Genomic DNA, 24,194 nt, shown 5'->3' on the forward strand with positions numbered 1-24,194 from the left:
GGTAAATGTTTGTTTTAAGGAGAGGGCTAAAATGCCTGAGACTCAGTCCATGTCCATAGGGGTTTTTTTTTTGAGCTAATCTTTGGTCACCTGCCAGGTTTTATATCTCTTTTCATGTCTTTGAGTACACAGGGGTCACTTAAATTTTGGCATATATAACACATTGGAAAATGACTATATTTTATAAGGAAATTTCCAACCCATATCCTAACAGTTTAGGAATACATAGAGAAACTAAAACTGAGCATTAGACATTCACTGAGCATAGCCACTTACTGTATGAAGGAAAGAACTCTGAAAATAGATCAAGTCTGGATCTGAAAATTGAAGAATTACCTCTCACAAGGCAAACTAAAAAGAATTTCTCCATTTTGTTTTGATCTTAGGTAAAGGCAGTACGATTTTAGTAAATTTTTAACAATTGGGTCTCTGGGGGAAAATGTTTAACAGAGCACACTTTTAAGTTTACGCTATACTTTCTTAGTTTAGACAATCTACAAAACAAAAAAAAAAATTCACACCCTGATTTGTAGTATTTGCAGAATTCTGAGCTATGAATGTTCACAATGAACTTTTCACAGTGGTTTTCCAGACAGTACATTCTGGCTTCAACACATCATTGGGTACAAGTCAGAAAATAATTTGAGGAAGACAATTTACAATTCAATAATTCCATGTTACTCAAGGGAACTAAGCAGAAGATCTAAGGTCTTATAGGTGAGAGGCTTTCCTAGGTTAAAGGGTAAAAGCAAAACAGTAGAGGAATAAATCCAGTCGATAATGCCATTTTATTTACAGCTATCACCTTAATCTTTCCAGCAACATGTTGCTCCAAGAGATTAGTTTGGTCCTCAGGTACAGTTAAGCTGTATACCCCTATAGGGGCAGTTAGCATTTCCCTTTGCATTATAGATTACTAATGTGTGAGCAGAAAACATTTAACTTAATCAAAGTGAACACAAAGGTTAATTTTCCATCAAAGATTCCATCTTCACACTCCGTTTCACTGCTTGTGATTCAGAGAGAGGTTACTTGTTTAGAATGGGCAGTACACAGTATTAGTATTGTTTGGCAATTAATATAAGATACCACAACAATGAAATGCCCTCTTGTGTCTCATCAAACAGGATGTAAACTCATTTTAACTTCTTTCATTAGTGCTACTGACACTCTTCTAAATTTAGATCACACACAAGATCCCCCTCACAATACATTTCAGAGTAAATATTGGTTTTGAAATGAATAATTACTAAAAATATTTTTTAGGGCATTGAGAGATTTCACACAGAAATAAGAGGGCTCATTCAAAACCAGAGAGGTGGTGGGTAAGAAGGGCAAGTAGGTGGCACAGTGGATAAGGTGTTGAGCCTGAAGTCAGGAAGACATCAAATCTGGCCTCAGATATTCACTGTGTGTCCCAGGACAAATCACCTCACCCAGATTGCCTCAGTTTTCTCAATTGTAAAATGAGCAAAGCACTCCAATATCTTTGCCAAGAAAACCCCAAATGAGGTCATAGAGTTGGATTCTACCAACAACAAGGAGGACAAAGTAGTTCAATGTCTTTGAGTTTTTAATGATGACATTGTTTCCTGTGACTATTCATATAAGCATTCAGCCATCTAGCTATGCTATTAACCCCTGGAGATAAAAAAATCTTTTGGATGGGATCCATGGGTCTGAAGATGAAGATGCTATTACTCATATTCTAGGATTTTTTTCAACAAATCTTCATGGAGTCTCCCTCTTTGAAGGGCTGGAATGGAGATTCGAGTCTTTTAACATACCATATCAATCTCTTACATTAATTGAAAAACTTAACATATACAAAAGAACAAAAGTGAACTGCTACTCCATTATTTTCCCTATTTAGTGAAATTATGTGACTAGTAAAAATGAAGCAAATAAGAACCTCTAGAGTATGATGATCATCTTAAAAGTAAATGGAGAATAATTTTTTAAAAATTAGGAATACAGTAATCAGTTATTATCCAAAAATGCACTAATTCCACCCTATCCCATTCCAAGTCATTTGTTTTATTCAATGTAATGTGAGTAATTTAGGGGGTATTTGTCTTTTCCAGGTAGTCACAGAAATATCAAGTTCCTCTCCCATTCTTTTTCACTGTTTTTGATCACCTAGAGGTCATCATTATTCAATTCTCATTACCATAAAAATTTCAGGCAAGAGTTTGATTTCCAATGGAAGAACTCAAAGAAAAAATTTTGGAATGTGGAAAGTGGTCAGGAAATTTCTATAGAACTACTTACATATTGAAATAGCAGATTGTGATTTATAACCATTAGTAAGGATATATTTTTTTAATAAAGCAGTAGGAATAAGTTTGTCGATTTAACATAACTAACTCCAATTTATTTTGTGAATCATTTTGAATAAACTCTTTTTCTATAAGTTGCCTTTTACTTGAGTGGTATGATATTTTAGTAAATAGCATTGTGTTCTTAAAGAATTTATAAGTATATCTGAATCCTTTGATAGAACAGATCACCAATAGAAATATAATCATCTTTGTCAGTAGTTTCTGTAATAAAGTCCCAATCAAATTATGAGGTAAGAAATCAGGAACTCCTGTAGTTAAAATTATAAGAATTCCATCAGTGATCCTAGATTTAATTGAACCCAAGGTCAAAACTAAGGCAGGTTCCTGTGTTCCTTGCACTTGAGACTTCAACAGCCATTATTCTCTTAAGGGCAAAACTGATTAAAGACTGCTACTCTTTCAATTTAAAATTATAACAAGCATCTCAAACTATAATACTGAAGATTTATTCCCCCTCTAAAACAATACATACAGTTTACCTTTTTACATATATAGAAAATCTTTAAACAACCAAGTATCCCCCCCACTATATACCTATTAGAAGGAAAAGATTAACTTCATAGATTCTAGTTCTAGTAATAAATTATCATGAACATGGTTTTTGCTTCACAAACCAATAGTGAATATCAAAACACTTATTTAGACCATTTAAAATTGTCAAAATTGAAATTGCTTTCTAAACTGACTGCAATAAACATGTAAGTATTTTAAAAGACACTAAAATAAATTTTTCTCTCTAAAATTAATTTATGTAAGAAAATACTTCTCTCTTTTCCATTCCAAATTTTGTGATTTCTCCCTTTTCTTCTGCACCTACATCTGACTGGCAGGTTTTCTCTACCTCTTATCTTTCCTCAAAGAAAAGCATAACTTCATTTTAAACTCTCAAGAAAAGTTGCCTAATTTGAAATTCCAGCTTTCTTTAATTACATATGAGGCTGTCTCAATGGGGGATCAAGGTTCTAAATGTTTATATAGCAAGAGAAAAAAAGGACATCTTGAGTAGGGAGCAGAATGTGTGTGTGTGTGTGTAACACTTTCCTGAACACAGAACAGTGGGATAACATGAGGTTAGTATAGAAAGGGGAAAATTTTTCATTAATGAAGCAAGGAATTAAAACTGGATATATGTTTTCTTTGATTCGGATCTAGTAGAGCATAGTTTATCTTTTAAAAATCAAAGAATTTATGCTAAGATGTAATTCATAGTAGGAATGACATTTCACTCTCAACCCAATTATTGTCATCATGGAAGGGTCAAAACACCTCATTGCACCAATCAAAAGTATAAATGAAGTATGAAAAAGTCCTTATCAGTCTGAGAGGGTTGTAGGTTTCTAGCCATTTATTTACCACTTAGAAAATTTCCTGTGATTGATTGAGAAGAATAGAGCACAACTTTTGAGCCATTTATAAAAACAGGAAGCTAGTAAGAGTAAGCCAGTGAAGTGATAGGCCAACCTGGCAGAGAAAGAATGTTAGTGCAGAGGATTCTAATTTGATAGTTGAAGTCAAGCCCCTGAGAGGGAATTATTCTTCAGGAAAAAAGGAGATGACTTCTGCTCCCTATTCTCTTTTTTTTAACCCTTTCCCTTTAACTCCCCCACTCCTTGATCATTTAATCCTGCCCTCCTTGAGGGCAGAGACTATCTTTTTATTTGTATCTCCACCACTGAGCACAGCTTAATAAATGTTTATTGTAGTGTAGTAAATATTTTACTAAAAATCAAATTAAGTCTGAATGATTATACAAAGGAAGTACAGTGGTTGAAGCTCATGAACAATAAGATTTAGTTCCTCAGGGTTACTAACTACTTCTAGACCCTGAGAAGTAGGAGTAGTAAGTAGTCTCTGGAGGTCAACTCCATCATTAAGAGTATCCCCAGAGGTATGCTACATTGAGGGAATTTTCAATTAGCGTTATACCTGTATTATAACTACATTTTTTTTTGTTAATTAGTCTTAGTTTTTGCTGTTGGCTACATGCACATAATCTAAATATTTTGTATGTTGTGCCTTGATTTTGCATGATATTTTGCATATTTTTATGGGTGGCAGTTAGGTGTCAGGAACTGTAGTCAGGAAGACCTGAGTTCAAATATGGCCTCAGACATTTACTAGCTATGTGATTCTGGGCAAGTCACTTAACTCTGCTTTTAGTTTCTTCAACTGTAAAATGAGCTGGAGAAGTAAATGGCATACTACTACAGTGTTTGCCAAGAAAACTCTAAAAGGGGTCACAAAAAGTTGGACAGGACTGAAAAAAATACAACTAATAATATATTTGCATAATATATCCCAATTATATTTTAGACCTGGTCAATGAAGCAGTCAGACCAAGTGATACTCTGTATTGTTCATGGATTGTTGATGTAGATATCTTCTGAATTGCACCCTAAGGTGATTGCCATCATTTTTACCTGACAGAAATTCTCCAAGATAGAGTAGTGCTGGCTTGGGAGTCATATTGCTGCCTTTAGGCTAAAAGTGAGTTAATTATTGTTAACTGATTGTAGCCCACTACTTCTGTCTATGCCAAGAGAAAGAAGGGGGAGAAGGGGAGAATGGAAATTATTGAGGCCTGGATAAGATTTAACTCCATTGCTTCTAGAAGGAAGGAAGATGCAGGAACTATAGAGTACTTTCTGCAACAGAGGTGTCAAAAAACATGTGGAATAGATCCACAGCACCCCTAACAGCTGATCTGAAGCTGATTAAACTGCAATTGGTAACTATATAATAAAATAAAATAGAATAGAACATGAAAAATGTTAATTTGAGGTTTTCTAAGTTAATATTCTGTCTAAAAGTATGCTTAGATATAGTTTAGTGACTTTACATTCTTTTTGAATTTGACCTCACTTTTCTTCAGGATCATCTACTAGCAATACACACTTCAGTGACATACCTCCCTGGAAGGACAGTTGTAAGAAAATGATTCTGCAAACAAAGTTTCCTACAAATGTTAGCCCTCATGATTATTCCCCACATATCTTAGTTATTTTGTTTAATGGTGTCAGTTCCTTCAAGTTTGATTATATTTGTATATAAATTTGTATCCCTTCCTTTGCCAATAGAAAGTTGGGATACTAGGAGACACCCTATTTTCCATAGCTAAGGCCCAGGAGGCAAGTTGGGCCTTGATCTTGATAAAGCAACAATCCTTTGCACTCACCCTCAGGATGATCTCCCCTTCTGGCAAAATCACCTAATTATTGTATTGCTTTGACCACCAGCAGGTGTTTCTTTGAGTTCAGTCAAGTTCTGGTCATGAACCATTACTATGAATCAAATTTGTCACATTACTACTGCTGCTCTTCATCATCAGAACTACAACTCACTGTGAAATCATAGGTATGAATATTGAGATCTTTCTATACTGTCTCCATTATCTCTTCACCCCCCATCCCCCAATCCCTCCCCTAGGGACTGGGCCCTGGCATCATGTCTAATCTCCCTCTTTGATTACAGTCTGTTTTCCTTCATTTAGAATTTAAACTTCTATTTGAGTCCCCACTCTCCTGTCTCTAGCCTGCTCTATTGGACATGCAGCCACCCACAGGTTAGAAGCCTATTCTATCCTGTTGACAACAGTGCCTTACACATACAGGTAATCAACAAATAGCAAAATAAATAAATATAAAATTATCTATGAATTGTCCGAAATAAAGTTCCCATTCTCTTAGCAGCAGAAGATTGAAAATATGAGGCAGTTAAAGGAAAAAGCAAGTCCAAGAGGAAATGTGATGGACTGGGAGAAAAGCAGATTCCAGAGTTAAATAAAGAGAGGATCCTGTTGGGAGTCAAGAGACATGGATTCTAGCTCCAGTCTATCACAAACCTGTTACAAACTGTCTCAAGTGCACTTTCAGTAAATCTCTCTGGGCTTCAGTTTCCTCATGTGTAAAATGATCAGACTGACCTAATCAATATTAAAATTCTTTCTAGTCCTACTTTCTCTGAAAAGAAGAGTAAGGGGGGGGGGTCAAGAATGATAGAGGCTAGATGTAAAAGATACTAGAGAATAAGGTGGATCTTTTTCTCCTTTTCCTGTTGGCCACAAGGTAAGCAAAAGAAAATTTTTATTTGAATAACAAATGCTGCTGATGATAATTTCCCCCTAATATTTTCTCCCTGAGATAAAGGGCTAGAGGGGAAGAACAAATTGACATCCCACACTTCTCTGTCTGAGATGAAAGCAAACTCCCCCACTTTCCCTCTCCCTCAACCCTTCACTTCAAGTAATTTGATTTAGCTTTTTAAACCATGGGATAGAGGAACAATCCACAAATTACCAAACACAGACAGTTTATCTCTTTGTGATTTTCATTTTAAGAAAAATCCAGAGAAACTTAAAACAAATAGCTCAGTATCTTGTTTTAACCCTTTGCTAGAAGAGATTATATTAGAGTCCCATTCTTTGTATTGAATTGACTTCTGCCTCTAGGATTTTTATCCATGTTTTAAGTTCTGCTCAGTAGAACTAAGCATAACCTCTCAAAAATCTCTTCCATACATAACCTTCATGCAGATATTTGAAAACAGTTCTCATACCGGCCCCTAGGACTTCTCTTATCTGGTTGAATTTATCCATTTCCTTAACTGATTCTGATAAGGCATAATTTCCAGTACATTTTTACCATCCTGGTCACCTCTCCTTGCCCACAACCCTGGCTGCCAGAGTTAGGCATTGAATTCAGTCGATTTAATTTCAGGGTAGCCGAATATTAGGTTGTCAAAAATTGAATAGAGAGCTGTTCTCAGAAACACTTGAGTTCAAGCCCTTCCTTCTAATTCCCCATCCCCCAGAAGGTCATTTTACTTCTCAGTAAATTCACCAGGCTATTCTCTAAGACAATATAAGCTGCAGAGCAAGTCAATAGATGACCTGCACTGATAGAGGAATTTCCTTCTGGAGAAGGTCCCTGTAGAGATAAAATCATGGGTTAGGCTGAATTACATTGGAACAGCTGCTAGAGCAGGAGGTTACATCTGACCAATGTCTTGTTTCAAACATTTCGATCAATGAGAGGATTCTGGAAGCAGTAAAAATGAAGACTGATTCTAATCGGTATAATTTGACCAGAATTTAGGTAAGACAAAGATTTGGAATTAAATGATCAGCAGCAGTTTTCAGCAAACTTGGGATGTAGGCTGGTGTCTTGGGAGGGGTCTAGCAAGTGGATAGTCAGTAATTCCTTAAATAAATGTAACCTGACATAGAATTTTACATATTCACAATAATATTATTGCAAGATTAGGTAGAAATAAATTTGATGTGTCTAAAATGATTTGAAGTTTTTGAAAGAAAGCACAATATTTGACAATCCTTTCATTACAATTAGCTTCAATACTTTACTAATCTGAGAGAATTAGTCCAATAAGAAAGGGAGGGCACTGATATTAGAAGTTTTGTTTGGAATTCTGGCTTACAACCAGGGACAAGCTATTTGAACATCAACCTGCTCTTAAGAGTTCACATCTTTAAAATAAGGGTAATACTTGCAGCACCTATTTCACAAGATGATTGTGAAGGACAGCCTGTAAATCTGTATGCACTGGAGAAATCTATTAATTATTATTAACAAAATCCCTACTTGGTCCTCTGGGACCCGCCCTTCAAGAGATAGCTCCCTAGATGTATAGGGGAAGAGTTGATTTGTGCTTCATCTTGGGGACAAAATGTTGGTTGGTTGTTTTTTTAAACCAGTGATGAACTAAGTTTTTCCCCTTGGGAAACCCATTCTCTTGAAAAAAGTGGGGAGCATAATTTCTAGCAATGGTTTTCTTGAGTTTAAAGAATGGGAACTCCTTTCTTAGACTGTTGCCTCACCTGCCGCTCAGTGGGCTTAATTAAATGACAAGACTCAGTGCTGGAATACCATGGAGAGGTGGAGAACAGAGCCCAGAACTGGCACATTTTTTCCTCTGGGTTTTGGGGAGAGCTCACCTACAGTTCATCACTTCACCAGGTATCAGAGCTCCAAATATCCCACCTGCTATCCCTATGCCTGTCTTTGATGCTACTTTCCCCTCTCCAGCCGCCCTTCTTACCCCTCTCTCTTTCCCTCCCCCCCACCCAACCAGAGTGCCTCCAGAAAGAACTTTTCCCTCTTTTCTCTTAATCACAAAATAACGGCACATTTTCTTTTTCCCTTCAGGACCAGTTTTTCTAAGAGATGCTGCTGCCCCACCCAGAAATAATTTAGATACCACTTTATTTAAAAACACATCAAACAACTCCCTCTTCCACCAAACACCCAATTAAAATCTACAATATATTTTCTGTCTTTAAAGAGGGTCTTCACCGATGACAATCAAAAGACAGGTGTCTTTGGCGGTCTTACTAAGTGTCGGTCAGAATAGGGACTCCCTGCTGGGTCCAGGAGGTTCTGGCCCACCAATGTTCTTTCTAAACGATAGGAGCCAGTCTTCCTCTCAGGTAACAGAAGTCCAGGGTTTGGGGTTGGGTCCCCAAAGTCTGCCAGGAGTGGTTGCCCAACAAGAAAATGGTTAGAGAGGAATTTCTAAACATGTTTTCAAGTCAACCTGGGCCAGGCCTTTTAGGGTCCTGATCAATCCAGGGCTCTTGATTACTGTGAATTTCTGTCTTTACAAAAAGAAACAATTTCTCCCGAAGAGATAGTGAAGTTTTTCCTGACTGGCTGAAAGAGAATCTTCTTTGCTAAGGAGATTTTTCTCTAAGTGTTTACTCTTTTCTTAGAGCAGCCTGCTCTTTCTGGAAGAACATTACACTGCAGCCCCAGCCCAACAGGACTGCCCTTTACGTAGCTCCAGGAGCACGGTAGCCTGGGAGTCAAAAAGGAAAAGTGGAAGCGTTTCTGAAGGGCTCAAAATGGATCTAACAGATGGATTCCCCTCCTACTCCTTCGCTCTTCTTCGGAAAATTTCTTATCCCTTTTCTTTAAACCCTCCTCCCCTCTGCCCACAACCTAGTCTCAAAAAGAATAGGCTTTTCTGAGGTCTGGAGAAATCTCTTACCCAAGCAAAACGAGGAAAAAGGTATAGAGCACCACGATTTTTGCATTTTGGGAGCCTGACTACACAGTGTCTCTCCCCTTATCCTTTGGAGTGTCCTTAGAGCCACCTTACCAGTTTGGTCCATTTTCTATCTTACACCCAACTCTTTTACTGTTCCTCTCCAGTTTGTTCTACATCGTTTCTCTGTCTCTGTGACTCTGTCTCTCTCTCTCACTTTATCTCTGTTTATCGGGGTGTGTGTGTGTGTGTGTGTGTGTGTGTGTGTGTGTGTGTCCCCAGGGGAAATCATCTACTCCTTTCCACATCGGGGACCCTCCACCTTGTACTGCCCTCTTGGGTCAGCCCTCCTCCTTCAATAGCGTTGCTCCCCTGAGCTTGTGGGTAGCATATCATAGCGACCTCCGCTGTAGACCACGACTCCGGGAGGGCAGTACAGGAGTTCGGGCTCCACCGAGGCATGCAGAGGGGCCAGCGTCTGCAGAGCCTGTTCCTCCGGCTCGGGCTTAGTAGTGGCCGTGAAGGGGCGCATGCTGGTGAGCGAGGGCGAGGCGATGCGCCAGAGCAGGTTCTTCAGAGCCTTGCGAAACTCCCTGCGCATGAGGCAGTAGAGGATGGGGTTGAGGCAGCTGTTAGAGTGGGCCAGGCACACGCTCACTGGGAACACGTACACCTGGCTTAGGAAGTACTCGTGGCTGAAAGGTACCACATTCAGCTTGATCAGGATTCCCCAGGTAGTCAGAGCTTGGTTGGGCAGCCAGCATAAGAAGAACGACAGCACGACGATAGTCACTGACTTGGTGACTTTAGACCGCCTCCTGGCACTAGCTCCGGCCGCGCTGCTGGATCCTTTTCCAGAAGCACTGGCACTACCAGGCTCCAGGCCCGCGCCTCCACCACCCCCGACGGGACGTTCGGAGATGTAGCGCACCAGGAGCAGGTAGCAGAGGCTGATCACCCCTAGAGGCAGAACGAAGCCCAGCAGTACCTTCTGTGTCTGGTACAGCCCCAGCCAGAACTGAGAATCCCCGATCCGCGGCTTGTCCGGAAAGCGGACCAAGCAGAGTTCCTCATCCATCACCGTGGCAGTGGTGGAGAAGATGGCATGGGGCAAAGAGGCCAGCACAGCCAAGACCCAGATCGACACGCAAAGCGCCTTGGCTGAAAGACAACAGCCACATCCTCTGCCCAGCCGGAGGACTCGCCTCCAGCCACCGCCGCGACCCTGTCCTCCGGGCCGGAGGCTCCTGAGAGCAGAGGCCACGGAGTGGTAGCGCGCCACGCTCATGGCCGTGAGGAAGAAGACGCTAGCGTACATGTTCATGGCTGTCACGGTAGCGATGATCTTGCACATGGCCTTGCCGAAAGGCCAAGTGAAGTCTAGTGCGTTCTCCACCGCCCAGAAGGGCAAGGTGAGCACAAACTGGAAGTCGGTCAAAGCCAGGCTGGTGACAAAGAGGTTTATGGAAGACTTACGCCAGCCCTGCTTGCTTTTCATCAGGTACAGGACCAGGAGGTTGCCCAGCAGTCCCAAGGCACACACCACTGAATATACCACACTTAGAAGGATCCTCACTACTGCTCCGGCTGGACTGTCAGTGCCAGTGCTACCGCGTATGCTCGAGCTTGGGAACTGGCCTGCCATGCCGTCTGGTCTCTCCAGCTCCAGGCCCCGAAGCAGCTCCCTCATCATTAGTGAAGTGTTGCTACTTGCGTTTCCCAAGTCCAGCAGATCCGGGAACAGGCCCAAGAGACCAGACCCCCAAGAGACAGCCTCCTTCATGTTGGCAGTGGTGTCTAACCGGTTCGGGCCATGACCCTTATTAGGACTGGGAATGGAACCAGTCCGATTTAATCTTTGCACTGCCTCTGAGGTTCCCCTCCCGACCGAGATTTTGCCACCGAGTACGACAAAGTGATTGACCAAGAGATGCGACTCGCCCTGGGGGGCTTCTCAGAATAGACTTGCCCGCAACTCTTGAGCGATGAGTCCAGGCGCGGGAAGAATAAAGAGTTCTGTAGGTGGAGCAGGGAGATAGCTGAGCAGAGAGAGCTCTAGGGCTGGATGATTGCTTGCCAGGGTCTTTCAAACTGAAGTGCCCGTCTGTCCTTTTTCCTTCTCGTTCGAAAGTCAGCTGCCGCGAAGGAATTGAAAGATTTCAGGAGTGCTGCCCGGGTGCTCTTATAATGTCCAGTTTACACAAAAAACAAAAAAACCTAAACAAACCTTTTTCCTGCTTGGTTCTCTACTGTCACAAAATTTCCCGCGGATTGTTCTCTAAGGAAGAGAATTCAGTGTGGAAAAATCACTTCTCTCTCAAACACTCTCTCTCTCCAGTGTACTTAAGTCCCAGTGAGTTGTAAGCCGCTCTACTCCGAGCTATATTTGCACCTACCGCAGGCTCAGTCACTGGCTCGGAAGAGCATGCGCACTCACTAGACAGAGATGCACAAGAGGGGGAGCTTTCCGAGGTACTGAATCAGGAGCTTCCACACCCAAAGTACCTGCGGTTAAATTGGGGAATAAGAGGGACCTATAGCACTAGCTTTTTAACCCTTAATTGTCTTTTTGGAGGAATTGAATTTTGGCGTTTGGTGCTTTTCTAGGTTGTCTGCTCCATCAAGTAGTATTTTCCTTTCTTTTTAACCCAGTTCCTCTATCCTTCACTCTGAAAATCATTCGAAAGAAGGGCGAAGGAAAATCTGCAAATCTAATTCTTCCTCCATCCTCCTAGTCTTCCTCCTCATCCTCCCTCCACCTCTTCTTCCTCCTCCTCCACCATCTCCTCTTCCTCCTCCTCCTCCTTCTCCTCTTTCATTTCCACCTCTTCCTCCTCCTCCTCCTCCTCCTCCTCTTTCACTTCCACCTCTACCTACCCACCTCCACCTTCTCTTCCTCCTCCTACTCGTCCACCTCCTCCTCTTCCTCCTCCTCCTTCTCTTCCACTTCCACCTCCACCTCCACCTCCTCCTCATCTTTCTCCTCCTTCTCCTTACCATGGATATGATGTACTTTTATCCAAGGTATATTTAGATATTAACGCCTTTTCTCTTTAATTACATGGTCATTTCATTTGACAACTACAATTACCAGCTTATTCTAAGATGTCAGGAAGAATCTGAACACATCTCTTTATAAAATTCAAGATTAGATGCTTTACAGAGGCATATTTCTACTATATCATTCTTGAATTTCAAAAGGTGAAGCTTTGCAATTAGTTCAAAGGGAGTCTGTTTCAGATTTATGGAGTTTTCCAATTATCTATTGCTGTCATTTCCCATGCTCCTGTCACTGAAGGTTTTTCACCCAGAATACATTTTTATGGATATTCTAATTCTTCCCTCCCTCCCTTTTTTGCCATGACCCTCAAGGATAAAACCTTGGAATCAATGGGAAAGAATTCAAATTGATCTGTCAATACTAATATTGGTGGAAAATTTAGGTGGTCCCTGGTAGATTCACAAACATTAATTTCAAGAGTTTCTCTAGCAAAGGGAGACTGGTATTAAAGGAATTTTACAAAATTCTTCCTTCATTTCTCCTGTTCTTTCATTCATTCATCCTTCCTTCCTTCCTCCCCTCTTCCTACAAAATAAAATATCTTCTCAATTTCTATTTAAAATTACTATTTAAATTACTATATTTCTCTAAATGTAGATAGGATGCTTTATTATTATTGAAAATTATCTCAGACATATTGGTTAATAACCCATATTTATATAACACTTATGATTTACAAAACAATTTTCAATTTCTGATCACCAGAATAGTCCTTTGAGACAGATAATATAATTTTATAGATGAAGATTTTGTAACTTAGTCAAGGGAAGCAATTGTTACAGTGGAAAGAGTTCTGATTTTAAATCAGAACGTTTGAGTTCAAATTTCATTTCACTACTTTTGACTGGTATGATCTTAGATATGTCATTTAACTATACTGAATCTTAGTTTCTTTATCTGCTAAAAACCTGTAAAAAAGGTGTGATTGGATGGCCTACAAAGTTCTTTCTGGTTCCAGAGCTGGGATCCTATGATTTATTCAAGGTCAAATAGATATTTGCAGAACTCAGAAGCTTGGGTGACTATTCCCATTTCAAGTTCTTTCAATAATGCCATTGTAATTCATACTTTAGTATAAATTACACCTTGTGTCAGCACTACTCCCACTCCTACTTTATTCCCCAGCCTCCTATATTCACTGGAAATAAACATTAAGAAGAAATCATTTTCACACATTGTCGTCCCCCCCTTACTCTAGAGGTTAATGTAATGATTACAAGTTTCAGACTTCATGCAGCTTTGATGAATAGGGATGAGGTAGTAAGTATTAACTTTGAATAGGAAGAAATGAAGTGAAAGTCTAAAAGCAAGCACATTTAATATCAACCTTATATTTGGCACCAGAAACATAAAATAGAAGAACAAAAAAACTAGGATTGCAAAGAAAAAATTGGAAAATTAAAAACAGTAAGCTGAGTGCATTTGCCAGTTGGAAAATACTTTATCCACTAGAGGGCTCTAATGTTTCAGGGGAAAAAACACAAAGCATCATGACAGTTTCTAAATCTGACAGGGGCAGGGTTGAATCCCAGTCTGCAGAACTGAGTCTGGTTGCTTTTTGGCCCCAGTAAAACAAATCTCATTTGGTGCTTTAGATTTTAACTTTTACCTTATTCCTTGGGCCAGGGATTCTGAGAGACCCTCTGATTAACACTTCTTTATTTTCTAGAAAATGGGTCAAGGAAAGGTTTGGAAACTTGGGGTTTTCCTGGAAAATTCTCTTCTCTTCTCCCTATTTTAAGCTTTGGGTTTATTAAGCTTACAACCAAACTTCTCTTCCCTACAGTTCATTTCTCCATACCTTGGCCCATACTTGATCATTACATTGTCTTGATACAATGAGAAAACTGCCTTCCTTCCTTCTATTTCTATTTAGCTCTTCTCATTCTATGAGGAATATATGAAATCAATAAATGATTTCTTTTATGCTCAGCAAGAATGCTTTAGTTAGATGTGTATTTCCTCTATTTAATGACCACATTGCCCCACCCTTGTAACCATCTCCTGAATAGAAGGAGGTCAGGGCAAATAAATGTGAATTGATCCATGCAAAAGCCCATTACTACTGTTGGAAAAACCCTCTTCATTAGGAAGGCACCTAAAGGCAGCATCATTTCATTTGCTTATTCTCATTTCATGATCTGATATTACATCTGGGAGCATTAGTGCAATTCACGATATTCACAAAAGAGTATAAGCCTTATCATGCTGTTCCTCATCAAGTCCACCATCCTGCAGAACAACTAATAAATTTTCTTAGGTGATTGATCAAACACATTTCTTCAGAGAATGGAAGAGAGTTGGACTTATGTATTTCAGACCTGGGTCAGAGGTCTGACCAGAGAAGTTGGGAAAACTTGAACTTTTATAGTACCTGCTGATTAGAAGTCTTAAGGTTGAATGTGAAACAGATATGTGGATCCTTCATGCCTTTCTTTCTTACCATTAGCAAAATTTCCTAGTGCAGCTTAAGAAACTTATCTTGTTTTTAGCTATCAGATAAAATGGCAAAGATGACAATCTGAGTATGATTAACTCTTTCAGTTGTCTTAACTTTAATTAGGGGACTATGAAGAGCAAAAGCAAGGTAGTAAAGAGTTTTAAGTTGAGAGATCTGCATTGCAGGTAGAGTTAACTCTCCAGTCATCAGTTTCTCTATCTTTAAAATGAGTAAGTTATTTTAACTGATCACCCAGATCCCTTTAAGTTCTAAGATTCCTAAGTCTAAGAAAAAATTTTAAGACTTAAAATAATGAAACTTTAATGATAAATCATCAGGTTCCATGACAGAAATATATGAAATATTTTTGTGAATGGGGTTGTCATCTTATAGGAAGTTGACTTCTTTGTATACTTGTGGGGCAGATATGCCTAGGATTCTTCCTAAGGTATATATAAAAAGGAACTTAAATGAAAAGATCCCTAACTTCTAAGGTAGAAGTAGAAAGGTGAAGGAATAAGTTGTAAGAGAGCAAAAGAGGAGGTTTTCTCTGGTTTGGATATGTGCATATACAGCATTTTACAAAGAGCAGAAGACATACTCACTACTTGTGTGATCTTGGGCAAATCACAACTTCTCTCACCCACAGGCTCCATATGTATATGTTGGTCTATACATATATATAGATAGATAGATATAGATATATATGTGCATATATACATATATAAGTATATGTATATAAAATATGTATATACACATACATACACATTTATATATATGTGCAATGTATTGTAACAAACATATCTATCTATCTAATACATTGCAACTAGTCTATATATGGCAAGAATAGCTAGATATTTGGAATCTAATCTAGTCCACCTTGTCTTCAAATGAGAATGTCATTTCTCTCTTTATGGGGAGCAAGAGAAATAACATGACTAGGTATTCACACCTTATGTTCAAGAAGGGCATTGGGCTAAAATTATATATCTACTATGCATCAATTATTTTTAGTCTAGAAGTTTGATGCTTTCTTTTAGGAGTTCAGAATAAAAGTCACCTTCCCAAGTCAATCTAAAGGGAAGGACAATAGTTGACTCTCATCAGTTTAGTTCTATCCCACAAAATGACTGATACACAGAAACAACATAAAGTTGTATTTATTTATAGTATACTTATAGTAAGTATATTATTATGGCCATGGTCTATTGATACAAACATTATTATTAAAATTGGTAAAGTTATACAGATTAAACAAGAGAGTGTATAAGTGTAAATGAGCTATGTAGAAGCAAGATAAACTCTTAAATAAAAGTATTTGTTTTAGATAAAAATTTTAATTTTATTTTATATAAAGAGGGGAAAACTAAACCAAAAGGAAAAAGTTTCAACCAGATTGTTCTTAGCAATCATTGGTGAAAAGTCCCTGGAAATGAAGAGACATGTTAGGGGTGAGGAGAGATGTGCCTTTCCTACATGTTTCTAGTTTTGAGAAGAGTTCTTATGCATCATCTCATCCATTCAAAGTTCTGAAATTTGCCTTTTTCTTGTTTCTTGAATTCCTACTCTACCACTTCTCTCTCAAATCTCCCCACATTTATACATTTTTTTTGTCTACACTCACAGGCCTCTCAAACAATCAGGAGTCACATTTCCTTCCTGGTTTGAATCACTTAACATCACAAGACTGTCCTTCAGGCAATGATACCATACTTGTCATGGGAGTAAGGTTACATTTAAAATAAGGATAATATTTTAAAAATTTTGTATGTTCATTTAAAAATCTTGATGTCCAAATTCTCTCCCTCCCTCCAGTTCTTCCCCCATTATACATGTAATGTCATATAAAACAGATTTCCATATTAATCATGTAGTAAAAAATCATGAAGAATAAAGAAAATGAAAACAATATACTTTAATCTATACTCAGAGTTCATTATCTCTCTGGAAGTGGGTAACATTTTTCTCTTTCTTTTTAAAAATTATTTTTACTTTGTTAAGTATTTCTCAATTTCATATAACATTTTTAGCATTTCAAAAAAACTGTTCCAAAATTTTCTCTTCCTTTTCATTCTTTCCTCTTCCTTAAAAGGCAAGCACTTTGATTTCAATTATACATGAAAAGTCACACAAAACATATTTCCATATTAGCCATGTTGCAAAAAATAAAACAAAAAAAAAGAAGGTAAAAATAGTATACTTTAATCTGTATTCAGAGTTCAGTTCTCTTTCTGGAGTAGACAACATTGTTTTTTAATCATGGATTCTCTGCAATGATCTGATTCACTGTCTTGTTCAGAGTCTTCACATTTGATCATTATTCTTATAGTATTGTTATTATGAGTAGTTGGGTGACATGTGGATAGAACACTGACCTTGGAGTCAGAAGGGAGTTTGAACCCGGCCTCAGACACTTAAGACTAGTGTTACCTTGGGTAAGTCATTTAATGCTGATTGCCTTGCATTCAGGGCCATCTCTAGTGGCCCTGATTCATATCTAGTCACTGGACCCAGATGGCTCTGGAGGAGAAAGTGAGTCTGGTGACTTAGCACAGCATCCCTCTCACTCAAATCCAATTCATGTGCTTGTCATGGCATCATCTCCCTGATGTCTTGGTCTTCTTCAAGAATGAAGAACAGGGGCAGCTAGGTGGCATAGTGGATAAAGCACTGGGCCTGGAGTCAGGAGTACCTGGGTTCAAATCCGGTCTCAGACACTTAATAATTACCTAGCTGTGTGGCCTTGGGCAAGCCACTTAACCTTATTTGCCTTGCAAAAACCTAAAAAAAAAGAATGAAGAACAAACATCACACTGTTGCCTTCACTCTGAATTAGATCACATACATTTTTCCAGCTTTTTCTGAAAGTACTCTGCTCATCATTTCTTATAGAACAATAGAATTTCATCACAATCATAGACCATAATTTTTTCAGTCAATCCCCAATAGATAGACATCCCATTTTTTGCTGCCACAAAAAGAGGTCTTATTTTAGGACAAATATGTGTCCCCTCTTCTCCTTTATAATCTTTTTAGAATACAGATCTAGTGGTTTGCTGGGACAAAGGAAAGCACAATTTTATAGTCCTTTAGGAATAATTCCAAGTTGTTCTTCAGAATGAGTTCACAACTCAGTGCCACTAATTCACCAGTGTATTAGTTTCCCCTCCAGCATTTGTCATTTTCCTTTTCTTTCATGTTAGCTAATTTGATAGATATGAAGCCGTATCTCAGAATTATATTCATTTTCATTTTTTTTAGTTTTTTTTGCAAGGCAATGGGGTTAAGTGGCTTGCCCAAGGGCACAACAGCTAGGTAATTATTAAGTGTCTGAGGTCAGATTTGAACTCAGGTACTCTTGACTCCAGGGCCAGTGTTCTACCCACTGTACCACCTAGCCACCCCTATTTTCATTTTTCAACAGATTTAGAACATTTATTTCACTTTAGTAGCTTTGATTTCTTCTTTTATGAACTGACTTTTAATATCTTTGACTATTAATTGTAGAATGGATCCAATTTTTATAAATTTACCTCAATTCCATATACATATGTGTGTGTATAGTTACAAGAAAGTAAGACTTTACCAGAGAAACTTGCTGTAACATTTTTTCCAAGTTTCCTGCTTTCCTTCTAATTTTGGTTCCATTGCTTTTGTTTGTGTAAATTTTTTTTAATTTCTTGCAATCAGAATTACTCATTTTGCCTCCTGGGAGAGGATATCATTTTTACTATCTACTTAACAGAATAGTTATGAAATGTACTTTTAGGTCCTAAAGTAATATGGAAATGAATCATTATTTTGGAAAATTTTGCTTGATTGTCCAACAGCCTAAATTTATGACCCAGAGAAGCATAGATGTGTTGGAGTTTCTTGGAATATAAGGATAATCTTCCAAATTAAGTACCATTATGGATATTTTGGATGATGACTTTGGGTAGCAAGACATTCAGCTAACAGAAATAACAGCTTCAATTTCTGAATACAACATCCCATTTGCTCCTAGGATTGTTCTTAGCCTGTTCATCCAGTGAGAACCTGATTGTACATTACTGAGTTCTAGAAAAACCCTACTCCTTAGTGCCTTTCTGAGAAGACACTGCTTTGGCAAACCTTTGATTTGATAATTTCTGCCTTTCATTTCTGAATCTGTTCTCTGAAAATGAACCACAGCCCATCCATTGGAATTATTGCAATTATCTGTTTTAGCATGGAAGAGAGATGGGGGAAAAAAGACATTTTTCAAAGAAATTATTTTTGAATGTGAAAGGTGACTATCTTAGATAATTTAGCTTGAAAGATGAATAGTCTTCTCTTTAATAAAGACCCAGAAAATTCCAGGATAAAAAGGAAGTTAATGCAAGAGATTAAAAAATTAAGTCAGTAAAATATGATCAAATTTTAAAATCTAAATTTCTCCCTCAATATTTGACTAGTGACAATCAAACTGAGGACATCAAATAACAAATTCAACAGACATTGCTAAAGGGCTAAAAAAGAACAAGATACTCTTTCTGGTCTTTTTGCATTCTTTTAAAGATACCCATAGTTGGTGCCGAAGCCCAGTTTATCACATTGAGGGTTGACAAGCTTTAGTTTAGGATAATTCAGTAGTCTTGTAGTGTCTCACTTAATCATATGAATACCACTATTACCATCTCCCATTAGTTTTTCAAAAATACAAAGGAAACAATTAAATGGGGGAATTATTAATGTTATTAATGTTCCTCCAAACACTTTTCAAATAACTGAAGAATTCAAAATAGTACATGACAATTGTGATTCCAGAGGACTGATGATGAAGCATGCTATCTACTTTTTGACAGAAAGGTAATAGTTTAAAAGTGCAGAATGACATATGCAATTTCAGATGCAGTTAATGTGCTGATTTGTATTCCCTAATGTATATGCATGGGTTACAAGAAAACTTCATTTGGAAAAGAGTGGATAATGACATAATATGAAAAAAGCATTTAAAAATACACAAAAGAACAAGAGAAAAAAGTACAGAAGGAAATATCGTGCAATTTTTGTTACTGTGTTGTCAAATTTAATGGTTGCTAAACTATATTTAACAAAACTTCACAGCTTCTTATGAAATATTTCTTGCTTTTTGTTTGTTTGGCTTTTTTTGTATGTAACCATGGGTTCAATAGTCCCTCCCAAAGAGACTATAGATGCCATTCTTTTATCTTCAAGAGGGAATACAATCTTAGGGAATTAAAATTTAACCACTTTCTTTGAGAAGTCTATGAGAAGGCTGAAAGTTTAACCATCATTATGGAGAGAGACAGAGTGGGGGGGGGGAGACAGAGTGGGACAGAGAGAGAGAGAGAGACAGAGAGAGAGAGACAGAGAGAGAGAGAATTATCAAAATCATTTCCTTTTAAGGAATTTATCATGAGTTTCCATTTTCAAATCCATTCTATTTCTTCCATTTTTGGGGGGGAATGCAGAGGCTTCAATGTTTTATTCAAGTTGTATTTTTAAGTGGTGGTAAGTACAGTATTTGGAGAGGAAGGCATCTAATTCCACACAATATAAAAGACTAAAATGTATCCATTAATTGCTTAAGAAATTAGTGTGAGAATACAACAGAAGTCCAATTTTAATTCCAAGTGATGTCACTATGTGAGCACAGTTATACAGACTCTTCTTTCCTGCTTATGATTCTTGTCCTAGCAGCCTCTTTGTATGTAACTCAGCCAAAGTGAATGGAACCACAATGAGACTGGGAATTAAGTACATTACTTGCTTCATCACATCAAACTGGCTCCACAACAAAATGGTACAAAGTGGACACCTAAAGGACTCTGCAGACAACTTTTGGTAGAAGTAACTAATCAAGACTGGAATAATTCACAAGGATTTGAAGTCCCCTTTTCAGACATGTTTTCACTCCATCAAGGAATGAACCTCTTTCTACCCACTCAGGATAGATATGTAGCGAAGTTGACTACAATGGACCATGAATTCTCAAAAAGTCAAAATTTCATTCATGTAATCAGTTGACACATACTAAGTTTCTACATGTCATTGCCTTCTACTAGCAGGTATCTCTAGATAAAAAAGGTGGCTCAATGCGCACCCCCTTTCAATCCTTGGAGAATTCTGAAAGCTGTTGTGAGAATCATCACATATCCCCTCAAAGCCTGGAACTGAAAGCATCTTTTTTTTCTGAATCGGGTTTCTTCTGTATCTCTGAAAGGATAACACTTTAAACCTGTGCCATCTTTAACCTGGAGGTCTAACGTGATTGATACATAGCAATACTTGCGTCCCAGACATACAACATGAAAAGGTACACTAATTTCTGAAGGTAGCTATCCTGCAAAATATTTTAAAATTATGTGATTGTACAACTTCTTTTATGCTTGAAATTCCAGTCCTAGACCAAGCTTGTGGCTACCAGCATTGACATTCTTGCCGTCCAGCAAAGCTGATAATGTCAGTTTGATACCTGGTTTTAGAGTCTGGGTGTAACCTAAGCCTATCAGGCTGGAGTTGTTCACCTTAGCAGAGAAAGAGGCATCAGGGTCAATCTGATATTTGGCTGCTATTCCAAAACGAGTGTTGCTATTTCCAGTTGTCCAGGCTAGATTGACAGCAGTTTCCAATTTCTTGTTCACCTTCTGATAAATAGAGCCCCCAAACTCTATACCATCATTCACATTGGTGTGCAGCTGGAATTCATCAGTCTTGTAACCAACAGCAAAGTTGCTCTGGGTTACCTGAGATTTAGAAGTTTCAAAATTCATCTGGTAGCCTGCCAACCAGCCCTCATAGCCAAGTACCACAGCTCCTCAGATAGCTAAAGTGGAGTGAAAATGTAGGAGATGGGATTTAAGATTTCACTCTCATCTATAAATGTGTTACCTTCATGAGATGTAACTCTGAAATCATTCTTTCTTATCATAATCTCTTCCTTCTGTCTCTTCTACCTCACTCTCCATAGCTTATTCTTCATCATACCTTCAACTTTCAGTTTTATCATTTCTTCCTCTTCTCATAACACAAGCACTTCTCTGATATAAGTCACTTAACCCCAATTGCCTGGCCAGAAAATGTTTCTGAATGTTTATTTCACACTTATTTTGCTTAAGAATTTTCTAAAAAGTTAGTTCTTTTCCTACTAGATACCCTGAATAAGTTAAAACAAAGTAAGTTCAAATCTTTTGGAATTCTCTTTGAAGTCACTTCTGAAAGGAAGAAAGATTGCCCCATCATAAATAACAAAGCCAGGTTCACCAAATAAAGATTTTTTAAAAAGACCAAAAACAGTCACTGTATTTTTATAGAGCCAAATGATTCCATATTGGGGATATCACAAAACAAAACAAAATATGATATACATTAATACTTGTTTTCTGTTAGGCACTCAAAGAGGTTTAAAGTTAACAACACAACTCTCAATTTCCAGCCAACTATGGGAATAAGACTACAAAGTACATAAAAGAAGCATTAGGAGTCAAAGAACCTGAATTCAAATCTTAACTGTCATTTATTTCCTGTGTGATGGGCAAGTTGCTTTCCTTAGCATCTCAGTTTTCTCTTCTGTAAAATGGTTTAGAAATTGGATCTTTAAGTCCATTCTAGGCCTAAAGCTATGGTCTTATGACATAAAGACACCAATAGAGATAACAGATTTACATCATAATCATAACATAATTGCAGCATAAATGCAGCAGAAAGGTACAAATTAAAATTCAATGTGAGGTTTAAGGGGAAGCAGGGAAGAAAGGAAAGAGACAGGAAAGGCTTCCTGGAAGAGTTGACATTTGTGAAGGAAATTTCAGACTAGATAGTTCAAAATACAAAAACAGGAAGACTTTTTTTAAGGAGACTTTTTTTAAATCTTTTTTTTAAAAAATACGATTTATTGAGAATTATCTCTTTTATATCACCATAGTTGTCCTCAATTTTCTTCCCTTCCTTCTCCCAAAGAACAACCCCATGTAGCAAATAGTATTTTTGAAAAACAAAATGTGAAAATTAAAGAAGAGGGAAAAAAATCCACACAATTCCAACTCTCATAGAGGCATGGAGCACTGGGCAATCTCTACTATTTTGGAGAGTCTCATAAAAAGAAGCTTTGAGATTTGGGTTACAAGTAGAATTTTTTTTTTAGGTTTTTGCAAGGCAAATGGGGTTAAGTGACTTGCCCAGGGTCACACAGCTAGGTCATTATTAAGTGTCTGAGGTTGGATTTGAACTCAGGTACTCCTGACTCCAGGGCCAGTGCTCTATCCACTGTGCCACCTAGCTGCCCCACAAGTAGAATTCTAATGATAATTGTAGCATAGGGTTTGTTATCTATTATATCTATATCTATAATTTTTTTGTCTTTCATTTTCAAAGAAGGCCACATCAGGGAGATAATGCCATGACAAGGACATAAATTAGATTTGAGTAGGGATGCTGTGCTAAATCACCAGCCTCACTTTCTCCTCCAGAGACATCTGAGTCCAGCAGCCAGGATGACTGGAGGTGACCCTGGATGTGAGACAATCAGGGATAAGTGACCTGCCCAAGGTCACATAGTTACTAAGTGTCAGAGACTGGATTCAAACTCCTATCCTGATTCCAAGGCCAGTACTCTATCCACTGCATCAAGGATAGTAAATCCATAAAGCATAAATCTAGTTTCATTAATGATAACAATCTTTATCACCATTGTAATCTTATGATTCCTAATTCTTGGGGCTGTTGAGAGGACTTCATTTTGCAAAGTACCTTGTAAAGAAATGCAAATTCATAGTACAGCACAGGAGCTAAAATCTTTTTAGAATTTTTGTGGAGGTGGCTGTGGGTTCTTGAAGGTTGTCCCAGTAAAACACAAGTTATGGAAGACTAACACACTGGGAGGAAATGTTTCAAATCTTTGCCTATTGATGAACTACATGCCTGTCCAAGGACCAACCTAAAGTTAGAGAGATTCATCACTATTTTGGTCACAGTTTGATGGACATTCCTTCTAATAAGATTTGATATCCAGCTCTATCCTAAGTTGAGGGTCCTTCCCTTGATAGACAAGCCAGAAACAGTTTTTTTTTCAGATCTTCCCTTCTGTTGGTGGAATTGTATAAAAATCCCTATTCAAAACTCCATTTTTGGAACTGGTTTTCTAGACAAGTTCCCCAAATATACTTGCATAATCAACAACCTTAGAGAAATTTTAATAAATGTATATGTTAACCTAACTCTCTCTTGTTCTTTCTAGAGGCATTTGTCCCTTATTAGGACAAACTTTGGAGGTTAACATCAAGTTTAATTTAATTCTTTATTAAGGCCAAACTTACCATCAGCAGAAATAGACAAATTTTGGAGGAGGGGATAGGGTTTGGGAAAAGCA

General features: G+C 38.0%; 1 protein-coding gene and 1 pseudogene across 1 annotated transcript; both read right to left on the reverse strand.

The window, feature by feature from the left end:
- Positions 1-9,696: 9,696 nt before the first annotated feature.
- Positions 9,697-11,124, reverse strand: RXFP3 (relaxin family peptide receptor 3). Its single transcript, XM_074207626.1, has one exon. It carries the CDS (start codon positions 11,122-11,124, stop codon positions 9,697-9,699), a length of 1,428 nt encoding a protein of 475 aa, XP_074063727.1.
- A 9,953-nt stretch (positions 11,125-21,077) lies between these two features.
- On the reverse strand, positions 21,078-21,836 carry LOC141499049 (non-selective voltage-gated ion channel VDAC1 pseudogene; annotated as a pseudogene).
- Positions 21,837-24,194: the final 2,358 nt, after the last annotated feature.

Source organism: Macrotis lagotis, chromosome X, assembly GCF_037893015.1.
Source record: "Macrotis lagotis isolate mMagLag1 chromosome X, bilby.v1.9.chrom.fasta, whole genome shotgun sequence".
In the NCBI taxonomy this organism is placed as follows: Eukaryota; Metazoa; Chordata; class Mammalia; order Peramelemorphia; family Peramelidae; genus Macrotis; species Macrotis lagotis.